The 14,918-nt window shown below is 46.8% G+C and overlaps 1 protein-coding gene across 4 annotated transcripts in view; it reads right to left on the bottom strand.

The window, feature by feature from the left end:
* Window positions 1–2,619: 2,619 nt before the first annotated feature.
* Window positions 2,620–14,918, bottom strand: part of CCDC13 (coiled-coil domain containing 13) — a 33,365-nt gene continuing 21,066 nt past the window's right edge. Inside the window, exons 11-18 of one of the 4 annotated variants that reach the window (XM_075082179.1) lie at window positions 14,646–14,782; window positions 12,277–12,360; window positions 11,333–11,461; window positions 10,345–10,499; window positions 6,546–6,660; window positions 5,871–6,022; window positions 5,242–5,290; window positions 2,620–4,831 (exon numbers count right to left, since the gene is read on the bottom strand). In XM_075082179.1, coding sequence (XP_074938280.1) covers window positions 5,268–5,290; window positions 5,871–6,022; window positions 6,546–6,660; window positions 10,345–10,499; window positions 11,333–11,461; window positions 12,277–12,360; window positions 14,646–14,782 — 795 coding nt within the window. In that variant the 3' untranslated portion in view covers window positions 2,620–4,831; window positions 5,242–5,267. Of the gene's footprint in view, window positions 5,100–5,241; window positions 5,291–5,690; window positions 6,023–6,545; window positions 6,661–10,344; window positions 10,500–11,332; window positions 11,462–12,276; window positions 12,361–14,645; window positions 14,783–14,918 lie in introns of those variants that run through there. The other 3 variants (XM_075082181.1, XM_075082180.1, XM_075082182.1) reach the window with 3 other exon arrangements.

Here is a 14,918-nt window from a genome sequence, read left to right as displayed (position 1 = left end):
CGGGGGAGAGAAACAAGGCAGATGACCCTGGGTGTTGTTATAAATATCGCTGTGGGTTGGCACCTTTGGGGTGAGATAAGTCATGTCGTGGGCTTAGGAGGGAGGATCTCCAGGACGGGCACCCCTTGGGTCAGCCCAGCTTTGCCGTTGCACTGGCCATGAACAAAAAAGCTTTTTAGCAGCATTTTTAATTTGGTGTGCACAGAGAGAGGCTCTCCATAGAAAGCCTCGGCGATGGCTGTATGGCCAACAGTTTAAGTGCCTAATGAGCCACTTTAATTTGCAGCAGCCGGGGCAGGATTTGGCTGCGTGCCCCTCCGATGCCCCGGAGCCCCAGCCTTCATCCTCCTGCCGCAGCTCGCTCCCTGCCCGGCGTCTTTGGCTCTTCAGACCTTGGAATAATTGGCTGCGTGCTTAGAGGAGAAGTAATTAAGAGATCGGCACAGATAAGCACAGTGACACAATTCGTCACGCTCCGTGCGCCTGGGAAGGGCAGGGGTTTACAGCCATCCACGGCCATACGTCAAGGAGCCGCCGCAGGAGGGAAAATCGTGTCCATCCCCTCCGCCGGCGGGTGCTGACGGACATCGGCCCGCTGCGGTGGCAGGGCGGTACGGGAAGGCAACGAGCAAAGGTGCACCGGGGTCCCCAGCACCCTCCTGAGCCCCCAAACCCACTCACCCCCCGTCCCACCTCATGCAGAAACCAAAACCAGCCCCAAAATCCTTCTCTCCAAGCACCTGCTGCGCTGGAGGCACAAGGGGCCCCGTTGCATGGCCACGGGGCTGGAGGTGATGGGGATGCCAGGGGGTCTCCAGGGGGTGGCTCCCGGAGGGCAGGAGGGTCACGGCCCCATCGTGCTGCTCTCCCTGGGCATTGGCATCCGGAGAGTTTTGGGCTGATAGATTTTTATTTTCTTTACCCTTTTTTTTTTATCCTGAATAACTTGTGAACTTGCTGGACTGAAAGTGCAACATAGGTGGAGGGCTGGGCAGCGGTTTTTCATGAGGCTCTGGGAACTGTGGTGATAAAAATCATTTAGCTTTAATTTACAGATATTATTAAAATTAAATAAAAAAAAGACCCTGCTCTTGATTTCTAATATAATAAGATTTATTTTTAATGTGACCAGCGCGCCTTCCTTGGCACAGGGGATGCCCCTGTGTTTTATTGCCCCAGCGCTGCTGCTTTATGACCCAGGGCTGTTTGTTCATGCCTCCGAGCTGATTTTAAGGATAGTTTTTTCAAACATCTGGCGGGTTGCTGGAAGTTGTGGCACACGACCTGACACCAGGCCCTTCTTTAGTGTCCGAGAAAGCGAGTGGGAAGGTGGTGGGGCTCAGCGAAAGGCTCTCAGCTCTGTTCCAGCCAGGCACGGCACAGAGTGGAGATGTTTGATGGGGACACCAAAGGAGCCTCCTCCCAGCTGTTGGCTCCCTGCCTTATCCTGCTGTTTTCCTGCTGCTGGAGCAGCTCTTTATGGGGTGAACTGGAAGGAGAGGGGGTTATAATAACCCACGAGGGTTGTTTTATACTGGGTTCCCATGCGAACGTGTTGCTGGGACCATGCCAACCCCACCAGGACCTCAGCAGGCACCTCCCTGCTTGCAGGACAGCTCAGGAGAGGGGGATGTGTGCCCCATCCATCCAGCGATCCACCCAAGGTCACCCCCAAGAACCCCTCTCAGCACCCCCAGAACGGCTCTGCCTGTCCCCCGTGGCACAACCAACCCCACCAAAGGTCCCAGGATCTCCCGCTGCCCTGGGGAAAGCCTCCGTCCCACCACCTGGCAGGGACAACCCAGTGTCGGGGCGAAGCCCACAGCCTTCGTCTCCTCTCCTCACGATCCCGGTTAGGTCAATGACACGGTGGGATGCGCGCCCCTCCTCGCGCTGCCTGCGCCCCGCAGGTAAACTATTCTTGTTGCTGAACGAGCTGCTCCCAAAGCCCAGGGCTTCGCCCCCCGCCTGCGGACGGGTTTTGGAGCTGTAAGTGGAGACGCGTGGGGATTGAGGTGGCATTTGTTGAGCGAGGCCGCCCTGTCCCGCAGGAGCAGCCGGCTCGGAGCTGGGTTCGGAGAGGAGAGGATGAGGGGAGAAACCCAATACCCCTCTTGGCTCAGTCGAGGCTTAATTTAGAGCACGGGTCTCTGCTGGAGTGTTTTTCCATTTAAAGCTGAACCTCATTCCTTTTGTAATGCACGGGGAGAGGGCCCCACGGCTTGCAGGACAGTAGCAGCTGCTGGCTGCGAGTGCCGGAAGGGTTGACAAAGCAGTTTCCCACTTAGTTCCCCTTTGCCGCCAGCTTCCTCCCCACTTCCCTTACATGAAGGACTGAAATCTGTCTCCTCTCCGCGCCTCTGTCCTGCTTTGGAGAGGGCACGAGCCACCCGCAGCCCCAGCCTACGGCTAAATCGGAGCCGTAAGAGCAGGCTCAGCTTTGAGCTGCTGGCTGGTCCTCTGCCGCTTGGCCGAGCTGAGCCCGGGGCAGGGAGAGCTCGCCTGTGTCGATACTGACTATATTTAACCACACTAATGCAACTTAATTCATGTTACGGCCAGTTTGGGAAGCTGCACTCTTGCCATGCCTGCACCAGGCCGAAAGGAAAACGATGGCAATTCATCAAAGGCCATTTATTCCCAGCGGTTCAGCTGTAGTTTTAAATATCGGATGCATCCGTCAGGCACCTTATGGTTGCTTTGTGGAAGTGCTCTGCCCAGCTCCAGGGTAGGAGACAACCTTTGGCTCAGCCCAAGTATTCGGAGGACTCGTATTCTTAGCGCACGTTGGCTAAAAGCTGGCCAAATCCTAACAAGGAGCGTCCACAGCCTGAAACACTTGCAGCAAAATTAACCTTACGCTGTTCTTTGCAGCTTAACTGTATCCATCAGCCTTGCCAGTGATGCCTTGTCACCACCATTAGCTACAATGAGAGACTGAAAAAACGCAGAGCTTATTAAGAAGCGGCCTGTGACGTGACTTTACACTCGATGAAGGCTGTCCCAGTGAGGAAACGCTGGGCACACGCACCGCTTTTATCTAGCAGAAAGGTGTAACGATGACTGGCTGCAGACTGAGGCCAGAGAAATTCAAATGAGAATCGAAGCACGGGAATTTAACAGGCCGGTAATTATCCACAAGGACAAACTTCCAGGGAAAGCAGGGGGTTGTGGAGGTTTCGGATCAAGCCCAGCTACATCCGTAAAAGAAATGTTGTAGCTCAAACAACACATCAAGCGTGCCGGAGAGATTCTGTGGCTGAGGACCAGTGGCATGGGCTTTTGCAGGCAGTGAGAAAAAATATTTTCACTGTTTTTATTCTCTGAGTGATGGGCTGGGGGACACGGGGCTGCTTCCAAGGTCTGTCAGGGGTTCTTACGCTCAGCGACAAAATGACGTGCGCTGCCAGAAAAACGGTCTCGTACTTTGGAAACGGGGAAGAAGCTGCTGCAAGAGTCGGCACGGGGAGAATTCAAAGGCAGGGCACTCTGTGGCAGTGCAGATGGAATTTAGTTCAAAACTATGGCAAAAACTGAGAAGAGCTGGACAATTTGGCCTGTGTTCAGCCCCTGGCCCCCCACTCTGTGACAGACTGCCCATTTCCATGAGAAACAGTTACTTACAGGTACGGGCTCTCTAATTAAACCATCATAGAACGTCTCAGTTCCTTCTTTGTCAAGGTGTCCGGTGGCACTCTGTGCGTGTTTGTGCAGGAAAGAGAAAGAGAAAATGCTTCTGTGCAACCCCAAACAAGCATATGTTTAAAGAAATGAGTGTTGTAGCACTTGAGAAGAGGTTTGCACCACGTGCTAGCGAGCCATATGTGTTCTGTGACATATAGCGCTCCCAGTTTCTCATCTGCATTTCATGGCTTGATTCACAGCCACCCCGGGAAGAATTTTGCTGGAGAGTGGTATGATCTTCACTGCCTCATCACGGGACAGGAGACGATCGCTGGCTGTGTGTTAGAAAGGGCGGCAGACTGCCCCTCCTGTACTTATGTGAAAATATTATTGATTCACACTTCTGCGTAAGCGAAATCAGAATCTCCAGCCGCAAGCTACCGGCCTGAATTTAGCAGCCACCGTGTAGCAAAACCTCCACGCCTCTGCCACGGCTCAGGCAGCTTTTCAAAGGGATCTGGTCACTACTGCAGGTCCTTAAAATGTCAGTCAGAGGTGGGGTGATTTCTTTTCTTTGGCCTGCTCACTCCACCCCATGCTACGTAATCCTCAGGATGGAGTTGGACAGAAACAAACCACAGCTCACTTGAACGAGACGGTGTCTGTCTCTCGATCCGGGATTTAGATTCATCGAGTTGTCGGGAGGAGAGGACTGCAGGCTGCAAGATGCCTTTTCCCCTGATGCCACTGGTGGGGTGAGCAGGAGGAATTTGGCAAGGGACCATTTCGGTTGCGCTTTTTGTGAGACAGACACCTGACAACTTTGCTGAGCAATAGGCCAGCGCTGGGGGTGCGGAGCAGGGCTCTTAAGTACAGGGAGGGTTAAATCCCAGGTGCTGAGCTGAGAGTTCAGCTCCTCGGCTCCGTGACCTCCTCCATCAGAGATTCCATGGATTCCATGGACTATTTGAAGAGAGACATCTCTGAACCTAAGCTGCAAAAAGACAGGGATGACACGACCCTCACCGCATGCGGAGTAACTCGCGCTCTGCTCTCTTTTTCACGCTGCCTTATCGCAGCGCAAGTGGAGTCAGGGTGCCGTGTCTGTTCTGGGGAAGGGAGCAGCGGCTCGCCTGGCTGCAAATCCACTTTGCACTGGTGGTGGCTGGGGTTAAAGTCCGACAAACTTCACACACACAAAAAGAGGCTGACCAAAGCAGAAAAAGAAGAGGTTTCAAGACTTTCAACCGAGAAACAAAGCAGCACTACGCAGAAATGACTAGCTCTACATTTGCTTGTAATCCCCAAGGCTAGTTCGCTGCTGGCAGGCTGCATGTTAATGCCTTATTAGCTTGCGCTCAGTGTTCTCGCCATGCTTCGAGAGAAAAGAAGAGAGATTCAAAGGTTTTCAGCATCTCCAAAAGTCCCTCCACTACTGCAGTGAGGACCTGCCTGCGTTTTGTTGGCATTTCTTCCTAGGGAGAAAAGGACCTGCCTGATGAATGAATGCAGAGACCCAAAAATAGGGAATTCATAACCCGGATGGCAGGTTTTGTATGGGATGGGCTGCATTTAAGATAGGTCTGACTGACCGCAGGGGTAATCTGCACAGCCTACCTGTTCAGTGGGAACTCCACTGAGTTTCAGAGAACTCTGCTGCCAGTACCTGCAAGCAAAGAAACAGGTTGGAATGGTGAATGGAGCCCTCCCCAAACTTCACTTGCAGATATTCACAGGCCAGGCTAATCCACTCCCTCAGCACTTAAGTACAACAGAAAACCTGAGACAGACAGGTATCAGTGTGCCGATAAAAACCAAAACTCTGCTCCCGGCATGACTTAGGAAGGGGGCTGGCCTAACTTTTGTGGAGCAGATTCCTTCATGAGCTAATAAAGGCAGCAGCATATGGAAATCGAGCCTTCTCGAGGAAAATTCTGTTGAAACTAGGGAGGTTTTGCCCAAAATCACACTGCAGAATTGCAGCTTCCTAAACTGCACCAACTAACGGTATGTGCAATCCGAGAGGCAGCTGCTTGCTAACTCTTACAGACAGAATTTGCTGATGTGCAAAACCTTCACTCTTTTTGTATTTCATCTGCATTTCTCATCCTTTTCTGCAAAGGCTAAAGAAATGACATGATGTGAGGCTGCAAAACTACACTGTCACTGCATTTCAATTCACGGGCACGATGCCTGGGCTCCCTCCCTGCTTTGCAGTCCAAAGGACTCTCAATATCTTGCTTAACTCTTTTGTTTCTGCTGCCGAATGGCCTGTAAGAAGATATCCTTCACTTGGTCCATTGTGTCCTGATACAGTTTAAAGTCTTCCTCTTTCTTTCTCACAGTAGTCTCCAAAGCGGCCTTCAGAGCTTCGTTCTCATCCAGCTGGATCACAAGCCTAGGAGGAAACAAAAGGAAAACTTCCATGTGAGCTGCAGAGCTTCAAAGCAAATTAGAACAGTGCTTCAGCTCTGGGGAACAAAACACTGAAACACGTGCTCTCTGGTAATTTTATGACAGGTGTGAGAAAGAGCCGACTTAACACTTGTGCCACCTCTCTTTGAGATAGAAAAGACCGTTAGAGGTCCAAGATCTGATTTGTTAAAGATTATAATTTTATTTTCACCAATAAGCTTGCAATCAATGCATTAGGAAAGAAAAAGAAAAAAAACAGGTGTCTTCCTTGCACTTTGTGTTGCTCAACGTTTGCGGTAGCTTAACATTTCTGGGTGTCTGTGTAAGTATGAGGAAATTTGTGCAAGAATGACATAGAGAAGCTCAAACCAGAGGATCTGTGGTTTCTTCAGAGTCTGCTAGGTTTTATCTCCTGAGGAGCAGGTGCGGGTAGTATCACTGCTCAGAGGACAGCAATGAATTTTAGCTATTGCGAGTAATGCAGCATGGAGGAAGGGAACCCATACCTCGTGCTCAGCTCCTCTATCTGCAATTCTAGAGGCAACTTGGAAAGCTGGGCTGCAGAGAGCTCCTTCCTATCACTCATGTTCAAGGTGAGTCTTGAGTGACTCGCAGACTGGCCTGTAGATTTAATCGCAAAATGGAGTTTTAGTGAAACAAGCAGCCACTTGGTAGCGCACTGAGTAAATCTCAGGAAACAGCAAATACGTACTAAGGAATCTGTTAAGTTCTGTGTATATCCATGAAGATACTGTAAATATATAGGACAGACTTTTATTTTAACCTCCTTTCAGCAAAATGAAAACATGACGAGTTTGCATTTCAGGGCTAAATGCAGTAACGTGTGTGCCTACCTATTTAGAGAAGAAAGAAACTCATCCAAAATATTTAAGTGGCCAAAACAATAGGTTATAGAAACAGCTGAAAAGGGTTGTTTTGGTGTTTATCCTGTCATTGTGTGTCACTTCATATTATGGCAACTCTTGCTTCCTGGATGGCTGTGATAAAGTTTGTGTGTGGCACACACCGAAACAGCTTTTGTAAAGTACTTTGATCCTCGGCATAAACACAGCAGAGGTTAAACGCAACAGAGCATTTAAACATGTACTTCAAACTAAGATAATGAAACAGAAATGCTTCCTAAAGAAAGGCCTACCCAAAACATGCAGCATTGCTCCTGTCGCTTCAAAGGGAAATGCAAACTTTTTCAAGGTTATGGAGAAAATATAATTCAAATTTACTGCTGGGATTGGAAAAGCAAAGAAGTGTGACTGACCAGTGAATCCCTACAACGGTGGAAGGCTCAGAGAAGATGTGCTCAAGAAGCTCAGAAAGGAATGTAGGAATTATAATGGGAATCATATTTGTGCTGCGATTCAACTGTACGTTGCGATTGCTAGATCGTGCTTGTGTTGTGGTTTTGCTACGTTGCTGTATCACTTTTCCAAATTAAAATCCCACATAACATCAAATATCTTCAGATAAGTAAATTTGGTATTAAGCCACTAAATCCTCCTCACATGGAATACCTAAAAGAACCCGGTCAGAGAGTATTGGACTCTGACAAAAACATATGAGAAGAAAAGGCTATGTCATATAACCAAGAAATGCTTTTGATCTTGAGGTTGTGTTTTACAGGACTGAGGAAAACCTGCTGTCACTTACCTGTTCTCCTCTGGGATTATTCTTTGCTAATTAGAAATTTGGCTAAGACAGAAACAAACTGAAAAGCATGAATGATTTTAAAACACAACTGGGTTGTTTCTAGCTACTCAGCATCATTATCTACTTCCCTTGAATTGAAGAGACTAGAAGCACTAGATTAGCAATTAGATCAGCTCTCTCCAATTTTGCACTTTCAGAAAGAAAAGAAAATATTATGTTAATTAGCGGGTTCTCTAGTCTCTGTTTTATATTCAAGCTTTTAATTCCTTCTTACTTCCTCAACTATCTGGCATGAAAGCGTTTGGATAACCTACACGCGCTGCTGAAGAGGATATTACAGGCTCATAGACCTGTTGCTCGCACCAACTCCAGAGAGTTTTGGCCCATCACCAGGGGTTGAGCGCTCTTCAGGGGGCGGTGGTGAAATAGCTTGTTACCTTACGGACTTGGAGAGGATTTCTTCTTATTAGTCTTACTGCCAATCCTTTTCTAGGTTTGCTTTTAGTCCTTAAGTAGACAAGGCTAATGAATGAAATATTTAGTGAGAAGGAACCTGTCGCACCGATAACAGCCTGCTTCCTCCGGCTATGAAATGCCAACCTCCCAGCGGTGAGTTACCAAACCATTCCTACAGTACAACAACTTGACCAAAATGCCTCAGGACCTGGAGAGTTTATGACTGTGTCTCTCTGAGGTTGCAAGGGGTATCTAAGTGGAGCACATGTACGATAACAGAACAACTGTTTACAATACAAAACTGCCAACACTTTATCTGGTTATAGGAAAGTCTAAGCACTCAAAAATCCAGTTAAATTATCCTCTAGAAGACAGCACCAAAATGCTCCCATACTATTTAAGGCATGGAGACAGTAAAAAATGTACCAGTGAGAGCTGTATTCCCATAACTCTCCCCTGGCTACCACCTGTCCCTACACACACCCTGATTTCTTCCTCTGGGCACCTGCAGAACCATATATGAGGGCTCCAAAGCCTCTCACCTCCAAACCCTCCTGGGAATCACAAAGGGCATCTCACGATACCACTTCTCTCTTGTCAAGATGAATGTCCTACGTCCTGAAGGCCAAAGGCTGCGGCACATTGTATCTAAGCACTAGGTCTCTGTTGGGATCTAAGTTTTTCTGCACTACTGTTTCTGCAGTCAGGCTCTCAGTTAATACAGGTAAGACAGCTCTAAAAGTCAGTGCTCGCAGAGAAACACATGAGAATGAATCAGTCTTGGCAGGAGTCCTTTCTAAGGACACAACAGTTTTCCTTTAAGGAACAGATCCATATTTTATAGAGGGTAGGAGGTTTGAAGCAATCATTCAGTCTCCATTCAGCATAAAGGCTCCTCTGAATCCTGTTCCTCTATACCTAATTGTCTCTGTATGCTGGAGGGGTGACTGGCAGTGCTTCCCGTGAGGGGATGTTACACTGGAGACCCTGCCTCCCCTGTAGGAATCAAGATCATAGTGGACAATAACACGCGATTTCTTGCATCACAGTCTTGTTCTAGAGAGAACTTGGTGTCAAACATGCATATGACCAAAAGCACTGTGATGGGAGATGCAGAGAAATGCAATGCGGTTACAGTAGAGTTTCTTATCTCGGTCTGACGGACGCCTAAGGAGAAATAAGCCACCAATGCAGGTGGAAAAGGAAGTGACTTACAGGTCATAGTGCTCAGGACAGGTCAGCTCTGAGGAGCTGCTGAGGTAGCATTAGTATACACTGTAGTGCTGGATGGATTCTTGATGGAAAGACATGCCAGGCATCTGCTGAGCTGCAGGGCAGTCCCCCTACAGCCCAGGATCATGCGTTTCAGCGTGGGGCAGGCCAAGAGCTCGTACAAGGTCTCTGATGAGGCTTGTGATTTCTCTAATCACCGTAACTCAGCCTGACGGCATCCTAGTATTTGCCAGACTGAAATTCCTGTTCCTACCGTTCATATCCTGGCATTTAAAGTCTTTTTACTTTATGAAATACATATAAAAAGGGAAACCACTGGAAAAGTTTCCTTAGGAATATGAGCCATTTTATTGGTTTAGACACTTTACAGAATCAGAGTCCTTAAGCAATAAAAGGATCTGATCAGGGAAATAAAAATTTAACATCCACCATGAATTCTTCTCCTTTAACTATGCTAGTGAGGCTTTCATATTTATAGCAGGAGATTATCATGTTCATGGGATAATAAATTACACCAGATCTAATTACTTCATCACCAGCAACAGTTTTTCATAGACACTGACAGGCCTTAAATTGGGATGCGTCCTTTAATTCTGCTCTTAACCTTCAGAGGAAGCTCTCCGGCAGAAGTGCAAAGGGAACACAGCAGCGGGCATGGTGGCAACACAGAGCAGTGCCAAGTTGTTTGTGTAGATGGTCATCCCACGAAAACAACGTATTGCAAAAGTCCTGGTCCCCCTCAAATCTATGGCAAAATCCCCTTGAGTTAAGCGGGGCCAGGATTTCAACTTCTGTATTGGCCCACGGGTCTGAGAAGGTCCAAATCACCATGTGTAAGGTCAAGCACTTGTGGAGGTGTGATAGATAAGAGTCCAAATGTTGTTGCTGTCCCCTAACCACAGAGGTGGGACGGGGGACATAGTTGTACATAAGTGCTATAGATAACGTCACCTGTTTTGCTCCTCAGGGGAGGTTTCTGTGCATTTTTGTTCCTCCCTGGCTCCATTTGCAGTTTTTCAAGCTGCTGTTCCAAAATGACACATCGCCGCCGCTCTTCCTGAAGCCTCTTCTCAGCTTCCAAGACTTTATCGCTGCCTTCCTCCACCCTGAGAGGCAAAAAAGAAAAAGGTAGTTCAGCTTATTTATGTTACGACTATTAAGGATCAGTCAGTCTTGATACTGAATCCTGCTTCATGCTGGAGGGAAAGGGAGAATTTTCCAAAGGCAGAAATCCCAGTGCAGTTGTTCCAGGTGACATCCTCCAAATTCGCAAACCAGAATTAACCAATGATTACAGCTGGAAATAATGGATTCATTAATGGAGGTTGCCTAGATCCCTTAACACTGGCTACTTGTGTGACTTTACCACTCAGATGGGCAGGCAAGCTACAGCTGGCTGAGGAGAGATCTTTCATTACGAGATCATTAAAATGCATTTTTTAAAACATGCTGGGAAAATTTGGAAGGAAAATAGTTTATAAAAACACTGTCTAGCATTTAGCTGTTTTGCATCAGTTATCTGCAAGTAAGAAAAGAAACTGGGTGTTGCTTTTAATAAACTTGGCCGTTAGTGGAAAAGAAAGTGATGGTTCACTCTGCAGTACAGTACAGAAGAACAAATTGTATTTGCTACTGATAATATTGCTGCCTAAATAACACCGTGCATATATAAATACACGAATTCCGGTTTTATCTAGGTGCAGCAAGGTTGAAGAGGACTCCATTTTTTTCTGCCCTTTGTTCTAAAAGAATAATAAAAAAAATGAATCATCAGCTAGGCAGGGAAATTGAGCAGAAAAATTTTAAAAGCCTCTATTTAAGGAAAGGATCACACTGGCAGCCTATGGCGTACTGCATGGCACGCTACAGACTCTCACACATCTCAGGTGCTCCTTAATCGCAGCATCCCACAAAGGACAGTGGCAGAATCAGCCGCTACCTTTTCTGCAGCACAGTGACCAGTTCCAGAAGCCTGTCTCTTTCCACTTCAGCAGCCTGGCAGAGCGCCTTGTGCTCCGTGATCTGGGTCTGCAGTGCTTTCAAATCCAGGCTGTCAGTGCCAGCAAGCCTAAAAGCAGCAGAAGCGTAGAGAGTCTGTCTCCCGTTTCATAAATGAAAGAAATGAAACAAAGACAGGATTTGAAAAACATATCAAAATACACTTGTCTGAAGGCTAAGCCAGAATGCAGAGCCAGGCTCACTACCTCCCCCCAGCACCAATCTCTATACTGCAATAACTGGAATAGAAATACGTGGGAATAAAGCCATCGTGAGCTTTGTTAGAAAGGCCTTCTCCTTCGCAAGGATGCTCTCCCTTCCCATCACCTCTTAAAACAAACTTCCACCTCTGATCAATTCACTAGCACTCACTTTCCTCCCATTGCTACTGCCAAAGCAGCCTATACGTGGACTCTCCAAAGTGCTACACTAAGCTATTAAATGGCACGCTATTGATTATCTCCCACTGAAAGGCTTCAGGCAGCGTTAGTACAACAGCTGTTCTTGTGCCTAATATGTGATGAAAGGAAGAGGCAGTTTTCCCATGTATCCCATTATTATGTACTTCATTACTTCCCCGACCTCTCCACACAGGAGTACTCAGGAATATCTCCTTTAGAGCAAATAGGAGAAGAAATCTTGGTGATTGGGAGTGAAAAGGGAAAAATGGGATTTATGGGGTCCAAAACTAGCAATCGATTTAAAAATTAAGATAGCAAGAAGACACTAGAGCCTGTGTCAGAATTCTTTGGCAGTATCAGGCAGAAAGGGTGGCGAATGCAGCTGTTCATTACAGAAACAAGGCAGACGAAGACAAGGTTTGCCGGCAGCTTGTGGAGCATGGCAGGAAACCTCCCTTGTTTGTGATGAAGTTTATATACATACCTTCCAGGTGTGATGTTATTACTGAGAAGGGAAGGCTTAGTAGCCGCCGACTCTACAAGGGTATGGCCCATCTTGGACACTGCGCTGAGAGGAAGAAACCTTTGTTAAGCACTGAGCTCTAGAGAGGGCAGTCCTCCAAGAACTCTGGATATTTTCCAATGTGTGTGTTTATTGCTGCCTTGTAGGGAAAAGACTCCCAGAGCCTCCTAAGTATCACACAGGCTGTGCACACACAATAGCACAGCTTGCTCTCCGACTCCAAAACACATTGTAAAAACACCTTGTGTCTCCATTATGCAAAAACTATGGCTCAGTGTTTGATCTCTGTGCTTCCGGGGATACTTTGCTGGCACTCCAGACCAGCATTGTGGAGCTCCGTGTCACAGAGGAGCCACACAGCAAGAAGAGCTCTTGACCCTGCCTGCCTCAAGCTGAGCACGCAGCCACACAAGCAGCCACGGCTGCTGTGTTTCCTCACAGGCGCTGCCTTGAACCCTTGCACAGAGAACTCTCATCTTACGCCTTCGCCCGCTAGGGTGAGACACAGGTTACTGTGCACGTTTGATGGTGTTTGCACGTTGCATGCTTTCGTAACCAACAGAACCCCTGTTCCGCAACAAGATGCACAACTCTTACTTCCAAATACCTTTTAAAAATACACTTTATGTAGTTTTCTGAACACTTCTACTTTGTGAACACCCACAGGAAGATCTTTCAGTCTTACTGTTGTAAGAGGGGGAGTCAGCCACTAGAGTATCACTTCCAGTCTGGATGAGTTGTATGTGTAATGGTACATCTGCTTGGGACATAAAATTCTAGTGTGTGTTTGTTCGCTGAACTTGAGCTCAGCTGCCTAAAGGCAAGTCCCTGTAGACTTAGCCCATGCTTCCTTGCCTTTAGGCTGCAGCTAACACAGGATAAAGCCCTAATATTGTGGAACAGGCAGAGCTGCCTTCTAGGCTAGGAGTGGTTAATGCTAGAATCAAGTTAAGGTTGGTAATGACCGAACTGGCCCAGTCTAACAATGCAGATTTTTTCTTTGACATCTCCAGGGGGCTTTAGTTCCTATTTATAATATTTTTCATTTAATTTTTCCTGATAGGAAAAGATGATTCACTAAAGTAAAACGGAACAGAGAGTTCATCAGCATATTAAAGTTAATGAAATGAGCGAGCCCTGCTGACCAAGTTATTAAGGGCTCTTGCAGATTTCAGACTCATTCACTGCCCACCTGACATGTCAGCTATTTTCATGGCAGAGCGATGTTAGCCACGTATACAAGTAATAACTTATGCATTGCAGTTAGTGGCTTCTACAAAGCCATTACCTGACCTTGTTCTCCCGCTTGCCTTCCTGCTTACCACCAGCAGACGTATGAATTAAAAAAGTGAATAAAATATAGATTTGCTCCATGAAAGCACTACTGCTGCAGAGTTAGAGGTGGGAGAATAAAGTTGGTCAGAGGGTAAAACAATGGAGATGTAGAAACTTCTCTAACTCAAAAACACTGAGAAGAACTTTTCTTAAACGTTGTAGTAATACTCTACTTGGACTCAGGGATACATCTGACCATTTTAAAGCCAAATTCAGTGTCTGAAGTAATGTGGTAGGCAAGTTAAAATTAGACAGAAGAAATCAGCTGCAACTTTAACTTGATGAAAAAATTCCTCCTTCCACAGAAGACCAGTCTCAGATCCTCATTGTCAATTAGACCATGAACTCTTTAGCAACAAAACCAGCATCTTAACAGGAAAGGATAGAACTTGCTCTGGTACTATGGTCCCTTTACACAGCCAGAGTCATCCAGAGTCACATCAGTGCAAACGAAAGTCAGATTTACTTCTGTATTAGGACTAGTGTAATTTACATGGTCCTCAGTGAGGCTTTAAAACGGGTGTTTGTTAAGAACAAATGATGCGGTGCGTTTGCAACATTTCTGCAAGGAAATCCTACTCAAAACGTTTTTATTGATTTAAATAATGCGCCAGTGATTTAGTGCTTACCTAAAATGGCATTTTGTATTAAGCCACCACCCTGCTCTCAGAAGCCTGCTCATTAGAAGCCTTGTTTCTCATAAGAGAGAAGAATCACAGGCACTTAAGCTAACCACATAAACATTATCTGAGCTGGAGAAAGAATTAGCTGCACGACCATCATGCCAAATGTAGTCATGTCTGCAAGTCTGTATATCTTTCTCTGTTCCAGGATGAAAGTCCAAGAGATAATGCGATTAGAGATTCCCATATACTGTAAACAGGCTGCCACGGCTGTTGGCACATAGCACTTGTGGTTTGATACAATTGTCTGGGAAAACCGTGTTTCTGAATAACTCACAACAATTTTAAACACTGACATTAGGGTCTTCTTACCGAGCAGATCCAATCCTTCCAGCCGGATTGCTGCCTGATGCCAGAGGCTTAAGCAGAGTGAGACCTGGATCTTCTGAGTGCTCAGAAGGTGTTGTATCAGCAGCTCCTGAACCGTCCCCTTGATGGGCAGATTTCTTCTGTTAATGTTGGAGCAGGTTATAAAACCAATTGCACAGTTCAAAGGAAAATAGCTGCATCAATACCTAATCAGCAGCTTATGATTACTGCTACCAGCATGCCAGAATTTCTGATTTACAGGACCTCCTCAGGAAC

This window comes from Phalacrocorax aristotelis, chromosome 2 (genome assembly GCF_949628215.1).
Source record: "Phalacrocorax aristotelis chromosome 2, bGulAri2.1, whole genome shotgun sequence".
NCBI classification, from domain to species: Eukaryota; Metazoa; Chordata; class Aves; order Suliformes; family Phalacrocoracidae; genus Phalacrocorax; species Phalacrocorax aristotelis.
The sequence above is the reverse complement of the archived record's forward strand: the minus strand, read 5'-3'. Positions and strand labels throughout refer to the sequence as shown.